The sequence below is a fragment of the Cinclus cinclus genome, chromosome 3 (genome assembly GCF_963662255.1).
Source record: "Cinclus cinclus chromosome 3, bCinCin1.1, whole genome shotgun sequence".
Classification (NCBI taxonomy): Eukaryota; Metazoa; Chordata; class Aves; order Passeriformes; family Cinclidae; genus Cinclus; species Cinclus cinclus.
The window spans coordinates 84504628-84523455 of record NC_085048.1 but is presented as its reverse complement, the minus strand read 5'-3'; the positions used below and the strand labels follow the sequence as shown (position 1 = coordinate 84523455).

The 18828-nt window shown below is 44.6% G+C and overlaps 1 protein-coding gene across 5 annotated transcripts in view; it reads left to right on the top strand.

Annotated features, from left to right (window-relative positions):
• Positions 1–18828, top strand: part of LOC134042662 (uncharacterized) — a 60256-nt gene that overhangs the window by 16149 nt on the left and 25279 nt on the right. For all 5 annotated transcript variants that reach the window (XR_009933072.1, XM_062490346.1, XM_062490345.1 and 2 more), the window contains 2 exons: positions 3035–3110; positions 4355–4845. Coding sequence is in view for 4 of the 5 variants with exons in the window: in XM_062490346.1 (XP_062346330.1) it covers positions 3035–3110; positions 4355–4845 (567 nt within the window). In the remaining variant the exon portion in view is untranslated. The remainder of the gene's footprint in view (positions 1–3034; positions 3111–4354; positions 4846–18828) is intronic.

Here is an 18828-nt window from a genome sequence, read left to right as displayed (position 1 = left end):
TGTTGGGTACGGTCCTGGCAACTTGTCTAGTTGTTCCAGCCTGAGCAAGAGCTTGGACTATTGTGATAACAAGAGGTGTCTTTCAGTCTAAACAGTTCAGCAGTTGATATGCTGTGAATGAAGCCATGATCTGGTGGGACTTTTGACATGGAGTTTTCAAGTTTTATGCTGCAGCAGTGCCATAGTTCTAAAATTCTGAGGAGAATGGGGCTGTACTGCCTTGGACAAAAGCAAATCTATGGCTAATACATGACAGGGACTGTATAAGGGAGCCTGGAGGCTTGAACACAGTACTGCTGTGTTTAGTGAAATGTTTTTGAATGTTTAGGAAAAGGTTACTGTTAAAGCTGGGGAAGAGTCAAGGGAGAGTGAACTAGTCAAGAGCATTAGGCTTTGATTCCATAGATCTTTAGTTTTTGGAAAGTCTTGCTGTCAAGACAGACAGAGGATCCTTTTTTTGATCTTCTATTAATCTTTCCCTGTGTGGGGTATTGTGGCAAGGAGTTTCAGGTAAAAATTCAGCTCTGCAAGATTAATGGTTGACCTACTATGAATGGTGGTTCTTGGTTGGGGGACATGAAAGTTGCACTCTCTTGTTTGAAAGACTTTTCTTTCAAGTGCTCTGAAGAAAGCCTGTAGCAAAGTGTTTAAGGCAACACACAAGGGAGTTGGTCTTTGATTGCCTGGGGGGCTGGGGAAGACTCTGTAGAGGAGAGTTACCCATATGAGGCCAAGGGCTGGCAAGATTGCGCTTGCACAGGGAAGAGTGAATATTTTGGAAGCCCAGGACTGGTAGACACAAAGACCTTCAAATGTCAGTCATTGACTCAAATCCTACTCCTATCTTAAGCATCTCAAGCCAGTGACATTGTGCAGTAGCTGTTTGACCTGCATGTGCTAGATGTCATTGGCTTTTTTTTTTGGAAGCAGTGCCATGCCATGTATTAACATTCACATTGTACAGAAACTGAATATGCTAGGTTTCCCACGCAGAGCTGCTAAACCTCACTGAAAACCCTGCCGTGTCCAAATGAAAGGTTTTTATGTGGGAATGAGCCACAGACTAAGGTCAGTACCTCTTGAGTTAGAATGGGAGCCTTAGCTTTTGTAATGGAGACAGGACCTCTGTCTGTCTGTACAGCAGCTACACAATGGCACCTCAGTGTCAGCTGTCCCCTCTGTGAACTACCCTGGTACAAACAAGGTATTATACCTGCTCTGGGGACAACTAGAAGTCTCTGTGTTTGGCAGTGTTCCTCAGTGCCAGCTGCCTTTATTAAATGATGCGTGTGTGAACACATACAAGAAAATTTTGGTTGTAGAAGGAAAAACAGCACCCTGTGTTTACTTCAGGAATATCTGCAGTGGGGATAAATCTGAAATCTGACTTGCCTGATTCATCTTTTGACAGCTGAGAATGTAGTTTAAAAACTAGCAAGGAAGGAAAATATATTTTGATTTCTCAAAGGGCAATGTAAATACAGAAGGGCAAAAGGTAGCTTTAAAGAAGGAGGGGTGAAAAAGGTGTCAACATGCTTTTGGGGGGAACAAAATGCCCCAAACATAATCCTGGGGGGGGATGGTTACAAAATAGGTGTGTTGATTTAATAGGTGTCAAATTCAGTATGAATCAGAATTTCTCAACTGTTACTGTTTCTCTGCATCAGCAGTGTGTCTTCCATAGATGCCTAGTTCAGTGTAGCTGCTCTTTTATGTCTCTGGGTGGTTGAAACACTATCAAGTCATCTCCCCAGGGTGGTGGAGGTAAAATGGGTACAGACTGGTATAATGGCTGCATGCTTGTCTCCTCTTCCATAAAAAGTCAAGCACGACGCATGAAACTTGTAAAATGGAAACATAGCATGTAACCTTTTGAATTGTATTGCCACTGGATTCTGTTGTGAGAAGGTATTTTTAAGGCAGCTAAGAATGATGGCCATGTTATTCTGAATAAAAAGGTGTAAGGAATAATGAAGTTCATCTTGCCATGACCATGTTATTCCAGAACTGTTTCTTTTAAATATTGCATTTTCCTTTGACTCTTTTGGTTTTTGCTGCTGTCAGAGACTTAGTAAGCTGTGTAACTCAGAGGTTTAATCTAATAACTTCTAGGTAGGCTCTATGCAGCTGCATAGAAGTTACTTTAGTAACAAGGTAGGTAGGATTTCCTGTATGTGGGAAGCTCAGAAGCTGTGTGATATATCTGACCTATAAAAGCTTGGTTTCAGATCTCTCAATCCTCTCAAGAGGCAGCTGCCAGGTTTGTTCAGTGTTAGACGTGTTTTGAGTGAATGAGTGGCTTGTAGTCCATTGGCTGACAAAGAGCAAACGGTCCTGAAAAGTTTTGATATTGACAAAATACATGAATTGTTGTTACTCTCAGAGCATTTGAAGGCATTCAGTGGTACTGTAAATTATCTCCTAGAGGGGACAGCGTATCAGTACTGTCTGTATTTCTGTGAAATCATGTTCCTTTTATTTCTATTAAATACTATAGGGTTGTCCTGTAGGAAAGCAAGGTGAGTCTGTTCTGTGGTGGATTGTGTATGAACTTCAAGGGGGAAGTGTGGGTATGTATACAGGATGGCTCAAGCTAACGTGCCACTTCCATTTGTGGGTACCTTGCAAGATGATAGTGCTGTTGACAGGATGTGTCTTTTTCTTGGCAGTGGAGATTTTGGAGATTCAGTTATCCACGTGATGTGGATGTGGTAGGCCATGATGGTTGTAAGGTCTATGTCTGGGAAGTATAAGGCAGGATGTGTTCATTGTACTTGGGGAAGAGTTGGCAGTGCAGTGTGGTGGAAACAGCAGTAGGCCATGTGTGTTGCTGAAGGTAAGAGGATACGATGGGAGATTGGGGTTGGGAGATGAGGATGTATATACAGGAAGGTGCTGTGTCTGGGTGTGTGTGGTTAGGTGGGGTGGATGCCTGCAGGATATGAGAGGGGGAGGGTGGGGGAAGTGGCTTGGGCAGCAGCAGGGCAATGTTCAGTGCTTGTGATGAAGCCTTTTCTTTCTCCTTGTCCCCTAGATCTCTTATCCCCCAAGTGATGAGGACAGCGATGACTCTGAGGGAGAGAACCAGGAACTTGCTCAGATCGACAGAGGTAAAGGGATGAAGATAGAAGGATCCTGGGATGCTACGGCTGAAGTCAGTTTTTCATTTGTGCTCTTGCAAGTGCCTCCTTCTCAGTCCCCGATGTACCACGATCAGATGTGTTAAATAGGTCACCTTTGAAGCATTTGGGACCTCACAGGGAGAGACTGGTGTTATCAGGTGCAGCAGTTGCATTGTTACCACCAGAAATAGACATTGTTAACCATGTGTTAAAGTCCCGGTGCTGCAGAAGTGGGGCAGAGATGGTCCACAATTGCGCCAGTAGCAGAGCTGGGACTAAACAATTATCTTCTATTCCATGCTTTTGCACTTGTCATCTTTGTTTTGGGGTTCCTCATCCTTGCTATTTTGAGTTTTAACCTTCAGTTTCTTCATTCCCTTGGACTCATTATTTGATTATCTCTCTCCCTTCCTCCAAGACTGCTGGTATTGTGCAGCCCTACTCTTGCATCTAGTGAGAGTCTTTGATAGAGAAGATACAGACGCTCTGCTGTTGGTTTTGGACTGGTTATGAAGTAACTTATTGCTGCAGGTGAAATCTGTAGTAAATGCATCTCTGAAGTTACACTGTTTGCCATTAGTGGATGCCCTGTGCCCAGGTTTGAGTGGCTTCTTATGCAGAGGCAGCAGAAGTCAATTCCTGACCCACAGGCCATGTCCTGTTAGAATTCAAATCCCTACTCCATACGCTTAGCATGGAAAGAGCTCAGAAGAGATAAAGCATGCCTAGCTTGTGGCTGAAGACAAGTGTCTCTTGTGTGACAAGTCTTGTAACTGAGGACTTTTATTTCCAGAAACCAGATCTCATTTATTTGAGCCATAAAGGTGATGCTTAAAATAGCATAACTTACTTGGCTCTTCTGGTCGCTAGAAGTTAATGTTTTTGGCCAGAGGTCAGTGGCTAGTTACACATTTCTGAGGTCATGTCTTCTCCACCTTGAGGAGGTGAGATGGGTGACAGATCTATGTTCTTTCTCTGGAACTAGACTTCGAGGTGATGATTTGAAAGGGGACGACATCTAGCAGTCTGGTCTGAACAAAGGTCTGGAAACTTCCAAAGGGAAGCATTCAGCTTGGGGGGGTGTTTCATCTGGGAAAGAAAAGGTGGGGAAACAGCTCAGAAGTTTACTTAGGTGTAGATGTAAACAACAGGTCCGGAGAAAAAAGGCTCATTTTCTTAGGCTGTGGTACACAGGTCTGCTCTGCCACTTCTCCATCTCCTCCTCCCACTAGAGAGAAGACGGAATTGTACCCTGACTCCTCTGGCCACCAACCAACTCCAGAACCAGGAGAACCAATGCTGCAAGGTTCGGGCACTCTTCCATGCCAGCCTTGACCGCCACAGCTCAGAAGAGGAGCTGGAGCGCATCAACCGGGAGTTTGCTGCGGAGAAGCGGAAGTGGTCCCAGGTCAGCCGGCTCACGTGCTGCAGCGACGGCAACAACACCTCCTCCAGTGACGAAGAAGTGAAGAACTTGTGCGCCATGTCCTTCCGGCCCGTGGCAGAGCAGGGCGAAGGCCTCCACGCCAGCCCCAGCCCCGTGCTGTTCAGTGCCTCCCCTCCCAAGAGACTCCAGCCTCTGGTGCGCAGCCCGGCCTCTGGACCTTTAATCCTCACAGGCGTTGGGGCGGGCCTTGAGCAAGCCATGCCTTGTAAGAGACATCGACAAGGATATGGGGATAAGGTCGGCAGGCCCAGCCTTGACCTGGAAAAAATGCAGCAGGTAAGGAAGAACTTCGTGTGAGGAAAGCAGCATTGCTTGAGAAAAAGGTGTGGTAAGCAAAGACAGGAAAGGGTTATTGAGGCAAGGATCAGTAGATTTATAGGGTAGCTTCTTGTGGTCATGTCTTCAGGGTACTTCTGCTGTCTGCCTAGGATAAATTTGGGTAAGTGTAGGTACCCCTCCTGAGAGGTAAAGGCACTGTTTCTTGGGTGGCTTCTGCTACAGCTGGGCTGTTCTCTTGCTGCCCCATGAGGAAGGCAGCGCTTGTACTGTCCAGTTCATTGCATGGCACAAGAACAAAATCACTAGCGTTTGCTTTCATCAAGTTACCACTGCTTCCACTATCTGACCTATATCACTTACTCCAAAATAAATTAATTGCTTAGGATGTGTAAAAAGAGCCTTTGGTGAAAGTTGTCGTTGACTGATGATGATAGGAATTTTCACACCTGTTGACTTCCTTGGGCCTAGATCTCTTTATGCCTCCTTGGAGTTTTATAGTGATGTAAAAAAGTGCTTTTTACATTCTTAACACTTTACAAACTGCTTACAGTTTGCTCTAGATGCAGTTACTCTTGATTTTGCAGGACTTTAGTTTGGCCTGGGACTGAGGTGTGGAAATGCCAGAAGCTTGCCTTGTCTCTGCAAAGCCTGGGAAATGGGGCAGGCTGCTCTGTGCAGTTCCCATCTGGCGCCTCTTTCAAAAGGCCTTGCTGTAGAGTTAGTTATTTCACATCTCTTTATTATTTGTTTTTCTATTTGCACTGCTGTAGTGTCAGTTTAGAAGGATATCTGTAGACATCTGCTGGCTCTGCTACATCACAGTAAATTGAAAACAATTTTCAATTCTGAGTTTCCTCTCAATAGGAGAGAATTTTACTACCTCTAGTTGGTTGGACATACTAGTTTTAACCTTGCTTGCAACTTTTTCTTTAAGCCTACAAGATGGACCCACTAAAATCAAGGACTATGTATTTATTTTCTAAGATCTCTAAAAATGAAATTTCTATTTCCCTATTACATTGTTGGTTTTTCTTAGTCCTGCTGGCAGCATACATCCCATGAATACATAATGCAGAGACTTGTGTTTTCAGTAGAGTTTTCCTCACCCCCTTTTCAACCTTCTAGCCAAGTTTCTGCTCACAGAACATTCAAAAGGCCCAGTCTTGCATTTCACATCACCCAAATCTTCTACTGATACTGACAGACTTTTAATTAGTCTCACATCCTTACAAGAGAAGAAAGCTGCTAAGCCTGTGCCCAGCCTTCTATTTTTTTCAGAGTGCGCATGAGTAAATGGGGAAGTGTTTTTTGGCCCAGGTGATTTCTCTGATTTGGATCCCAGGCCTAGCATCTGCCTGCTTTCCCTTAAGCTCCTTTCAGCACTATGTTTAGGAGTGTATTGAGGAAGGTTAGGGGCTAATTTAAACAAGCTTTCTAAACTGTTGTTTCTTTTCTGGGGAAACCCTGTGAGAATAATTGGCTTCCTTGTCCATTTTCTCTCTACACTTCTTAATTGTGGCAAAGATTTTTGCAAAAGAAGTTGGAATCTGGAGTGGAGGTGGCAGTGTGTTTTGTCAGTAAAATTTTTACTGTGGACATCAATAACATTCCATGGTTGTGGAATCCATATTATAAAGGAAGGATAGCTGGTGGATTTAGTTTGAAAGAAACTGTACTGAGGGCATAACATGATATGACACACACATGCAAAGTGAGATGCAGCCTGAATATTTTATTTGGTTATTTGTATTTATTTTTAGAATTATAATTGATTAACTTTCAGCCAGTAAGATCTTGAAGCTTTCTGATGCACCTTTGCTTGCTACCTGTACTTATTTCTCCTATGAAAATCTTTTAGGACCCCCATTCCTCACTTAAAAATGGGACCAGGGTGTTCCTTTTTGGTCTGTTTCCATTTTTCCAACAAAACTGGCTCTTATTAACTGCCTGGGCAGTGTGTGGCATCATGTGTTTCTTAGTCAGGTAAACAATGCATATGAGGAATGTCGATATTAAACAGGCTACTCTAAGGCTTCATCTGGGTTCCAAACATCAAGCTTTTCTTCCTTTGTGATTCTTATCCTTGCTATCATATACTTGCCCATGAGAACACAGCTGAAAAGTTTATCAGCTAGACATTTTTTTTTGAGCAGCAGATGTGGCTTTCACTCTTATCCCTGAGCCTTACTTCCCATTCCTGCAGCTCTGTGCTGCTGCCAGATGACAAAGAGTATCAGACAAGATGAATTTGTGGCTGAAGCAAATGTGTTGTGTGATAAGAAGGCACTTTCAGGGTATGATGTGGTATTCATAACTTAAGGGTAGATGAAGAGATGCCAAGTGCTTTGCATCAAATTCTGTTTATATTGGATGGTGATGGAATATTGGTCCAGAGAGTTGTGGTGTAGTGGCTCTGTGTTGGATGTTTAAGATTTTGCTTACTCCCATGGGTCAGTGGCAAGTGGTGTCCAAATGTCTCCCAGTATTCCAGTGATTTGGCGCCTTTTGGTACAAAAGAGGAGCAAATTTGGGAGACAAGTGGGTTGGGGGCAATCAGAGCGCTTTTAAGAAGTTAGGGAATTGCTTTCTTGGCCTATGAATAAATGGAAGTCTCCATCATCCATGGAGATGGATGATGCCTTTCAGTTCAGCCTCCTGCAGCAGGGAAGGCTGTACCAGGAGCAGGTTTAAAAAGCCCTGTTTTGGTTAGGTGCCAGGCTATGCCTTTCCAGCTTCACAGGGTACAGTAATTCAGTCTTTTTGTGTTCCAGACATGAGTTTGGACTGTTGGCAGATGTGTTTCCCACCCTGGCTGGTCAGCTGGCCACCCAGTGTCTCCTTGTTGAGGCCATGTGAAGATGTTTCAAGGCATGCTTTTCTTCACTTCTCCGAAGGACTAGAAAATTAGCTCAGAAGGCTTCTATTCTTTCACTTAATTGGGCAGAAATGCCCTGGCTTGTGCAGACACTCACGCTGCTGCAGTGATTGCCCTCTCCCAGCACCCCTTGGTCATGGTCCCTGGACAGACATGTCATTGCATGCAGGCCCTGCTGCCAACCACTTGCTATTTAATGAAGCCTGTTGTCATCCTGCATGGCTGCTGCCACTTTGGCATATCTGGCTTTTTTGGCAGTACTGAGAGCACAAGGTCAAGGAGAGAACGGACATCCTTTGGTTCTAGGTGAAGGCACCAAGTTCACCTGAGGTATAAGGAAGTCCAGGGTGTCACAAAGACTTTTTGGAGCTGCTGAGCTCATTCATTCCCAGGGAACTAATTGGGCTTGGCATGTTGTATAAACAGAGGAAGTAAAGAATCCTCCTGTGCTATTCAGTGGTACTGCCAGGAGCACCTTTGAAATCTACTTGCAGAAGTTTCTGAAGTCAGAGTCTAGCATTTGCAGGGAGAGAGGTCTCTTGGAGGGAGAGCACCTTTGGGGTGGTACAACAAGCAGTCCAAATTATTTGTGTGGGTAGGTGGCTGATATGGAAAGCATAATTTTGAAGCACAGGGTAGTAAGTATGGGAACATGGGTATATTTCCAGGTATGCTGCAAAGGGATTAGGTAGGTTTCATGACTTGCTCAGAGCTTTTTGCCACAGATTGCCTGCTTTATGGATAGACAGAATCAGAAATTCATGGAATATCTTGAGCTGGAAAGGACCCACAAGTCCAACTCCTGGTCCTGCCCAGGACAGCTCCAAGAATCACACCATGTGCCTGAGAGTGTTGTCCAAATGCTTCTTGAACTTTGATAGGGTTGGTGCTATGGCCACTTCCCTGGGGAGCCTGTTCCAGAGCCCAGCCACTCTCTGGGTGAAGAACCTTTTCTTATATCCAACCCAGACTTCCCCTGACACAGCTTCAGGCCATTTCCTTGGGTCCTGTCACTAGTCACCACAGAGAAGAGAGCAGTGCCTGCCCCTCTGTTTCCCCTCATAAGGAAGCTCTACATTGTAGTGAGGTCTCTTTTCAGTGTCTTCTTCAGGCTGAGCAAGCCAAGTGTTCAGTTGTTCTTCATTTGGCTTCCTCTACTGAGTGTCAATACCATTCTCTTTTGGAAGCTTAGTGCATTCTTTGAAATGCATCGAGATGCTAGGATGAAAAAGACCATCAGGAGAGAAAAATGCATCCCGTGCAAGCATTTGGATTGTTTGTTGCAGTCTCTGCACCCCCTTTGGTGCAGAGCATTAGTTTCAGTGCCAGGCAGATGAGTGGATCTTCATCTTGATTTGACACTGGAATGGCCTGGATATAGTCCCTGATGGGGCTTAGCTGATTTGGGCTTAGCTCTGTAATACCAAGACCATCTTCCTTCTGCTGTATGTTTCAATACCAGCATTTTGGTTGGACTGGGCATTGATGAGGTGACCAGCACTGAAAACTTCCTTGGAGTCAATACTGGTTGCACAGAGGCTGCAGAACAAGACTCACCACGCATGACCAAGGACCCAGTGTGTGACCCCGGTGCACTGGGGTCTGGGCTTTGGGCTGCTAATAGCTTCAGGGTGAGATTTCCATATCTTTAGTACAGCTGGGTTTTGCCCTTTCACATCTCTCCAGGACATGACAAATAGCTTCCAGATAGCTTCCACTGTGAGCTCATGAGTCCTTTTCACTTCTTAGCCTCCCATTTGAATCCAGGCCTTTTCAGTTCCTGAGAATTGTTACCATCTGTTTGCCCATCTTGAGTTTCTCTCTGTGGTGAGAGGGTGCCAGAAAATCTACTGCTGGTGCTGGTGGTAGTTTTAGCACAGTCCCTGCCCTGGGTCTCACTGTCCAGAGTGACTGAGTAGAGTTCAGGGGCCTATGCTGAACGTAAAGGCTTACACCAGTTCTTAAGGGGCCCACTACCAGAACTTGTCTTTCAGGTGTGGGAAGTTGGGCCATAGCAGTGCTTTGTCTGTGGGCTTGTTGAAGCAACATAGTAAAGAAAATATTGCAGAAACTGATTACTTCAGTACAGAATGAGAAATTCTGCTTCTGGTAACCTCCTGCAATTTTGCTTTAATTTTTCACCCTCAGAAATATGCTGCAGCAGCTGTTCTTCCAGCACAGAAGTGCCTGTCTATCTCAACCCTGGCAGTGTTTGGCACTGAAGTGGCCAGGCAGACAAATGCTGTGTGTGCCTGCTGCAAGGAAATCCTAGTATGAGGAAATTTAGGCTGAACACGATTGATGACATTGTCTGGTCTGCTCACCTGTAAGGATGTAGTTCCATGGTGGGAGGCTCTGGGACTCTAGGCATGTACCATATGAGTGGGAGATTGGGCATGGTACAGGTGTCTTGTTCTTTGTATCTTTGGAGGAACTGAGGAGAAGTTCTCCTGTGGTTTGATCTCTCTTGTAAAGACTGGCTCAGTGCCAGCCAGTTGGTGTCCAGTTTGCTGACATTAGACATTGATCATCTGACAGAGGTGGAGAGAGGGAGGGTGGGGAGAAAACATCCTGTCTGGGAGGTGGAGAGATACTCAATAGCAGGGGAAAGCATGAGGAACTCCACCTAGCCCCAAAGAAGTTATGACTCTGCCAGGTAGCAGATACTTCTGTCTCTGTGTCACCTAAGTATTCCCTGGATGCTTATCTAATTCATGCAATAATGTTAGGAAGTGCCTGTGTGCAGCTGTAGCTGGATGAATTGGAATGTAAGAGAGCAGTAACCCACGTAGAACTTGGCGTAGCTGCTTCTTAGAAAGCATAATGATTTCCTCCTGAAAGAGGCAAGTAAGTTGACTATGTCTCGTTTTCACTGATGGTAAGGTTCATCTTGCTGCCAGCTTGTAAATGCCAAAGGCAAGGCAGGCAGGATAATCTAGTCCTATTCCTAAACTCTCACCATCAACCAGTGTACCAAAGATTAGCACATTCTCACAAAAATAGTTGAGATTGCAAAGGCCCTCTGGAAGTCATACAAGCCTGTATGTCAACAGCTTCTCCACAAGGATCTGTGTTCTCTATGCATTGTTGGAATACAGAATTAATTTTAGTGCAAGTCCACTCCAGTTCTGCCTTGCCCCATGGCATCTGTTGATACTGTGTTCACCTTTCAGGTGTGTTGTTAGTGTGCTTTCATTCTGAGCACACACCTCTCTTTGCATCTCTTCCACTGTTGCGTGAGCCCTGGCGCAGAATGTGTTGTCCATTCCTTGAGCCAAATGCTTCTGTTCTTTTCTCCCTTGATGTTTTCCTTCCTTGTTTTGTCTCAGTGCATTTTTTTATTCTGGTTTTGCAACAGTTCAAGAGGGAGATGGACAAATGTGCTTCTGTCTGGAAATACTTATTGGTCTCTTTTTTTCCTGGGCTATGTGGCTGTGTAATTTTGCTGCCTTTTCCTGGAAGCTTGCATGCTGGTGAATATATCCATCTGGACTACCAAGGGAGGTTGGGCCAGAAGCTAGAATGTATGCTGAGACATCTGAAATGTGGTTCCTTGAGTTGCTGCTGTGAATCATGAAAGAGAGCAGGGATTAGGTTGGTCAGGGTAATTTGGACAACACCAGAGAGCTTGGTTGAGTAAAAGGAAGATGAGGGAAGGAAATTCAATGTGGCTGAGGTTTGAGAGGTGGTAGAGATCTGTGGAATAGGAAGGTTAAGAATGGTGGAGACAGAGAGAGGATTTTTGTTGTATTAAGATTCCCAAAGGGACAATAATAGCACCTGGCACCAGTGGCAGAAAATTGAGCCTGAGGTTAAAGCCAAGGGCTTATCATTCAGATTGGCAGGCTTGCTGGCTACCTTCCCAACCCTGCTGTCTTCCCTTTTTTTTTTTTTTCCTCAAAGCTCTAAAGTCTGGTAAGAAGGTATTAGACTAGAGCTGAGTCTTTGGCTGTAGTCCAAAGAGAGGAGATCAAATGGGCATATGGGCACCACTGGCATGTGGCCTTGGGATGTGACTGAGGGAGAAGTCCTGAGTGATGGTGGTGATGCTGTGTAGGACTTGAACTCTTGGTCTGATTCTGATGGTTAGGTAGGCCTGGGAGGAGCAAATCTGGAAGGAGGTGAAGCACTTCCACCTGAAAGCATCTGGCAGAAACTCGGCATGTGAATAGACAAGGTTGCAGTTTTGACATCTAGCATTTTGCTCTCGAAGCACCACACAGGATGATTCCTACTGAACTAATAGAAGGAAAAGCTCAGTCTCCTATATCTACTGTCAGTGTTTTATGGTGGGCTGCCAGCTGGCCATAGGAAACATCACCCAGCAAAACCGAGAACTCCTAACTGCAGCCACAACACAGCTGGTTAAAATATGATTGGATGTGGGGTGAGCAGCAGTCACAGAGTAGGTGCTGGATTGGATCCCCAAGGGTGGCCATCCTAGAGCATATCACTGTTCTGTCTCATGTGCTGACTTCTGCAGGTCCTTTTCAAGTTAGGTTTTCTGAAGGATATTTTCTTTCTTGTTTTGACACAGTACTGTACTGGAGGATAATGTTGGCAAGTCTCCATGTTTCCCAGCCCCTGAGTTCAGCTCAAGCAATCTCAAGAGCCTGACAGATTAAGAAGTTTTGCTGCATCTGTGTATATTTTTCAAAAACACTACCTTGGAGATGCTGCTTCAAAGTGAAGGTCAGGACTTTCTCTCAAGTGCCTTCCTCTTCTGCAACAGGGCTGGATTGTCCTTGCCTCCCCCTGTCTTGATGTGTCTGGACTAGTGGGGCTCTCTGGGTTTGGTCCCAGTGTGGCTGTTGAGTTGGCCAGATACCTCTCTCTGCCCACTCCTCCCTCAGCATGTGGCTCACTGTGATACAAATATCTCATCCTTGCCTGGGGAGAGAAGGAGTCTGCAGGCGGCTCCACCATATGCTGTCACTACCCGAGTTGTATCTGGTCTGCGGATGAATGGATCTCTCTTCAGGCGTAATAAATTGCATCTTTTGCTTCTTTTGCATCTTTACAGTGGTAGCAACCTCTGAAGAGGAGAGCCTTACAGTTTAGTTCTCTGGGGGGCCAGTGAAGTGGCTTGAGGAAACTGGAGAGGGTGAATGGCTGCTTAGAATCAATCTGGTTATTCCTCATATAGTCCAGAGGGCATCTGATGGTGGTAGAAGTTTTCTGCTTGCTTTTCTGACTGTGTCGTATAGGTTAAGAGACTGAAATAAGCAGTAGAGAGAGATTATTTTTTTCTTCCTCTTTGTTCCTACTTTGTCACCACTAACAGTTGAATTTCCTTAGAATTCAGCAGCTACAAGATGACAGAGGCTGCTGTTGCTTAGAATTCAGATGGTTATAGGCTTGTTCAAAGCACTACACAGAAGATATGGTAGCAAGGAGTGGAAAACAAGAGCTTGTTTTTTCCTTGGCTTTTCCCTGACACTGCTTAGCTCTGTATCTGTGAGGCAGAATACCTTCCTTGCTCATCATGGCATGGCACTGGTGTCTGAGAGGTGACATGTGTGTTCTTTGAGCCCTTCAGTCTCCCAGGGGCACTGGCCATGGGTGAGAAGGAAGGAGGGAAGCAGTAGTGTGAGTGTGGTAACAGCAGGAACAGGGCAGTCATGTGATGGTGCTGATTAACTATTAATGCTGGGCGTTTGTGCTCCACTGTGTCACCACACACAGAGAGCAAGCAGCTTCTCCAGGGCATGTCTGAGTCTTAAAAACACAGCAGCCATTACTGCTCAATAGGTAGAAGCTGGCTGAGCTTTTAAGGCCAGGCCTGTGACTAGAGTAAACACTCTAGGAAATACTGTTTTTTTGAGACAAGCTTTGGAGTGGTAGAATAGCCAGCCTGGCTGTCAACAACACAGCTGTCCTCGGCGTGGGCAGGGGTTTAGCTCTGATTTTTCTGCCTTAGCTCTGAATAACCTCTCCATTGTTGGCTCACATGAGAACCGCACTGCTGGGCTCTGCTCGGGCTTTCTTTCAGCCTGTTGATGTCAATGGGAGTTTTGGGCATTGGTCCACAGCTCATCTCACAGGGGGAGGCACTCAATAGAGGCATCTTCTTCTCATGTAGATGGAGACTGAGTTAAACCAGAGTAGATTCCCTTGTAAAACTCCCTGCCATTTTCCAGACCAGTGAGCCCAGATACGCTTCTTGTTGAGCTGCAATTTATTTTGAAGAAATGATGACCGATAAAGGAGAGACAAACCCTCCCTCTTCAAGCAAAAAAAAAAAAAAAATACATAACTGTTTTTTATAAATTAAAGAATTCAAAAACTTAGGTGTCCTGGGGTCCACAGGTAAATTGAAAATAAAATGCGAATGAAGACACTTAAGAGAAACCCTATGTAACTTGCTGGTTTTCCTCATTGCAAATGGTCTTTTTGGTTTCCTGCTGGACTTCGACTGTTTATGCAAAGCAGTTTTCATAGGAATGATTTTGCAAAACTGAGCTTTGTCTAGAGTGTTAAGAACTTAATGTAAATGAAGTCTGTGGTCATTTCTATGCTAGAAAAAGGAGTATTTTTAATTCAAAAGCATGCTTGTGCTTTAAAATCCCAGCATATGCTTGCAAGCTGTATTTTCACCTTCATGGGTTTGATTATGGAAAAAAGAGGTTGATCTGCTGTACAAAGGATAAAACCCTAAAATGCTTTGCAAGTTACTTTGCAGTCTTATTGTAAGCATGCTCTTTTTGACAGCAAAAACAAAATAAAAATTTGCCTACCTATGGAGGCTTTAGAAACTCCTTATCTTGCCCGTGACTTCAGAGGCCCATCAAACAATCCTACAGGCTTTGCCATGATGGTATGTGGGCATATTTTGATTAAGAAACAAAGAACGGTTTTTAAAAAATCATTTTCCGAATTTCAAATCTAGTGGATCTGTGTAATGCCTAGTATAGGTAGAAATACCTTTAAAATAGAGCTAGTCAGATCTCTGATTTTTTTTTTCTTTTTCTTTTTTTTTTTTTTCTGTAAACCTATTCCTTGTTATGTTTCAGGTGATGTGGTTTGCAGCTGGGTGAGCCACCATAGATCAGGGAATGCCCTGAGGTTGTTCAGGAAAGTTTGTTACTGCTACTGTTCACTGTATGTGCTGGAAAGACAGACAAACCTCACACAAGAACATGGTGTACCTGACTGGATGATAAAATTGTATACTGATCATGCTTTAAAGTGAGTCTTAATCTAAGCTGCAGTGATTTGTTCAGAGCTCTGGTGGAAATAGCACAGTGAGTTCATGGTATGTTTATTTTCACTGTAATACTGAATTTGGTGTGCTATCCAATCAAGCTTTTAACTAATTTTCATCTAAATATAATTTCTTGTTGTCCTCTGAATAAAAACTAACCCTATTAGTTTCTAATTGTTGTTATGGAATGAGTGCAATTATGAGCACTGAAAGTGGTGTTCTTGGAAAATATTTTCTAAGCAGAAAGATTTATAGTGCAACCATTTCAGCATTCTTTTTCTTTCACAGTACACCAATGGTCTATTCAAGCCTGACTGCTACAAGAAGTGTGAAAAGCACTTTTGCTGTGCTAGTTCGTCCTGTTTGCATTTTGCAGACTCTTACTATGGGCAGTTGTGCTAAACAGCCCATGGACTCTCTCTAGAGCTGAGTGAAATAGTAAACCACAAGAAGCTGAAAAAAGCCAGATTTCTGTGTCATTATGGAGCTGCTGGTAGGGTTAGAGGTAGAAAGCAGCTGTAACTAGTGCTGCAACTGTGAGACTTGCCTGTGTTGCTCAGTCACTGTATAAAACTGTACTGAGCTGAGGCACTGGTTCATTTGCTTTCTAGATGCAAGCATCCAAATCATTCAAACAGCCTCAAAACTATTCATATGAATGGGTGTAAACATTTGCTTTTGTTATCAACCTTTCTCTGCAGAGAGGATCCTAATGAACTTGGCCTTTAGACATTCTGGTCTCTTTTTAACGAGTTAATCTGAACTTCTGCCCTTCTGCAGTGTGGTGAGTGAAGGAGCCCTCTTGGTCCTAGGGCATGACTGTTTTTTAAAGCATGAGGTGGGCTGAAATCCTGAGCTGAATGAAGGAAACACTGATACAATTTGTGCTTCAAAATTGATACATGTGTTATGAGCACTGACATGTGTTATACAGGCTCTGATATGGATCTTGCAAGCTATTGACTTTATGGTTTAATTCCAACTATTTGGAAAGTGGATCTTGATGCAGACCATGGAGCGGCATGCTTGAGGGCAGTAGTCCTCCAACAAATACTTCATGCATGCCTCTGAGGGTTGCTGTGCTCTGCTAACACCTGTTCAGAAGAGCAGTGATCTGCTTGTGGCTCTGATGATGCCTCACTGCACTCACACAGGGGAGTTTAAAAAAGTTGGCAGGAGTTGTGTATCCTGTGTTGGTACCCACGGACAGGTAGAGATGCTGAAGCTCACTCAGCTCATTGGAATTTCCGGGGAGAAGCACTGATTGCTGAATTGACTGTGTTGTTTCTTGCAGTGGGGATGGTTCCCTGGACCAGCTTTACACCATCTCAAGCCATGTGCACCTGTGAGGATGTGAACAAAGGGATGCAAAATGGTATCAGAATCTGCAAGTGCTGATCAGCAGCACTGAAGGGAACCTTATGCCTACTTAAGAGGAAGGACAGCATACCAGGCAGGAGATACTGGCTCCTCTGAAATATTTGCAAGCGCTTCACATGGATACAGGCCTAGGCCAGCCCTTTCAAAGTTGTTAGGTCAAACCCCATAAGAAGTTCTGAGTTTCAACACTCAAGCACCACCTGAGCACCACCCTGTGTGCTCTGCATTGTTGTGCTGTGAGGCACGTGTGGGCAGGCCCTGCTGCATGTGGGCATGGGAGAGCAATCTCCAAGTGCAGACATTAGTTATGTTCTGCGTAAATGGATTAGCTCCCTGGAGTAAGAGGCCTTTATCCTATTAGCTGGCTAGCTGCTTCAGCACATTCCCTTGCCACTGATGTGTAAGTGAGGTACAGTGGGGAAGAGGAGCAGGGGGACAAGGAGGTGATTGAGTGAGGAATGTGGGAACAGTTGGCTTACGTCATCATTTCTCTCTGTGGTGATTAGTGTTGTACTATTCCCATTTCATGGATGTCTATTTGTAGGCAAAAATGGTATCTCAGGTTTGTTAATCATCTTCTGGTCTCCAGTTTCTGATGTAGTATTTGTTTATTTTCATGTGCTCATACAAACATGAGATTTCCCAAACAGGCATAGTCGTGTGAGAGGAGAATACGCTGAAACGTTTTGCAGGGCAGTGCAGACATGACATGTGTGTGTCTTGGGAGGAGAAGGAGAAGGGACTATGTTGCCCTGTGTTCAGAGCCTGGGCAAGCCTGATGGCTTGGGATGTTTTCTTCTTTAAGACAAGCTTGTTTTGGCTTTCCAAAGCTGTTTATGTAGTCAGTCTGCTCTTGGCTTTTTTGAAGTTTCCCCGCTGTCCACGAATCCAAGTTCTCATCTGAAGATGTGACCTTACGTGTTTTCTGCTTAAAGTTCTGCTTGTGAGTGTTCCCAGCAGCACCAGATGAACCCAAGGCAAGGGTCCCCACAGGACGTCCTTTGCACTCAGCTGGAGGGTGTGGGAGGCAGTTCAGAGCCACGTTTGAGATTGCTAGTGTGAAGGTCCAGGCCACTGACACATCCATTCTTCATTTAGTGCAATGAGTGTGTCTCATGTTGCCCTGTTTTTGAGAAGCTTCACTAAGACTAGTTCTCTGGCTAAAAATCTCATGGAAAGGTACATATTCCAGGTTCTCCTTAGAGAAACCCACTATCTCCACTGGATATTGTCTATGGTGGATTAGGTAGATTTTGTGTGGGTTTTATAACTCCTGAAAAATTCCTTGTGCTAACTTGAGGGCAGGCTTTTGGACTGACAAAGAAGTATTTAAGTCCAAGAATTCTTATTTTTAAACGTAAATACTTCATATGAACATCTAAAATGTTCTAGTTGTATCAAAGGAAGAAATTTGCTTAGAAATCTAGACTGGAAACCATTTTGAGCTGGTTGTTCTGGCCTATTTTTTCCTTTTGCCATCCACACACACACCTATCCTTTCATGTGGCAAACCTGTGTGAGCATGCAGTCTCTTCTGGAAATCTGGTGTTCCACATGCTTGACTGTTCACTTTGTGGCTGGTGTGCATGAGGCCCTGTGGCACAGAACATTTGGAACGTCTTGCAGTTTTTTCAGTTACCCAAGGATAGTGTAAAGGCACACACTTTTTTATCCCTGTGTCCTCTGGGTTTGGAGCAGCCATCTGTGGATTCCCTTCCTCTCCGTGTTCCTGTAATGTCACAGCTGACAAGTTGGTACCTTTCAGTGATTTTTAGTATTCTTCTTTCTCAGGGTATACAGCCATGTGATTTTCAGAGCTCTCTCTGTATTTTCCTACTAAAGTAGGAAATGTTTACTCTATTGCCTGACTTGTGTTGATGCCTTAACCTCTTCTTGGGGCACCTGGGGACAGCATTTAAACAGCAAAGGGTGGAAGAGTCTGTGGCTGGTTTGCTCCATGTCTCCAGCACTGCCATCTCCCATGTGTTGCAGCAGTGGTGAGGGGAATGGGATAAAGCTGCAGGAGGCAGTGTGCCTTCTGCCCTAGCTCTGCCTGAAGCAGAAGTCTGTGGGGAGGGGAGGCTTTGGAGTCATGTGTGAGCCAAGGCCTCAGTTAGAAGTGAGATAAACTATAGAGACATCAGATGATATCTTAGACATGATATGTGGACTTTCCCTGTGGACAACTTTGGAGCCAAGGCCAGGAAGGAAGGGAGGAAATAGTCACGATGGCTGCCCTGAATTAAAAGCTTTGTAAGCTTTTTCTCAGGAGCTGCTACCATGCCTGCCAGCTGTGAAACTAGACCCCCCCCCCAGTCCCTTTGCACCCCTCCTCCTTTCACAGACCCTAGTGAGCAGGAGGGGCAAGCCCAACCTTTGAACTTTGCTAGCTTTGGCATGTGCAGATGAGTGATAGGGAATTAATGAATCCTGCCCTTCCTTTACATTTTTGTTATTCCACAGGTGCTGGAGTTTGGTCAGGTCTATTTCCTGCACAAATGGAGCTTTGAGTTTTTTCTAG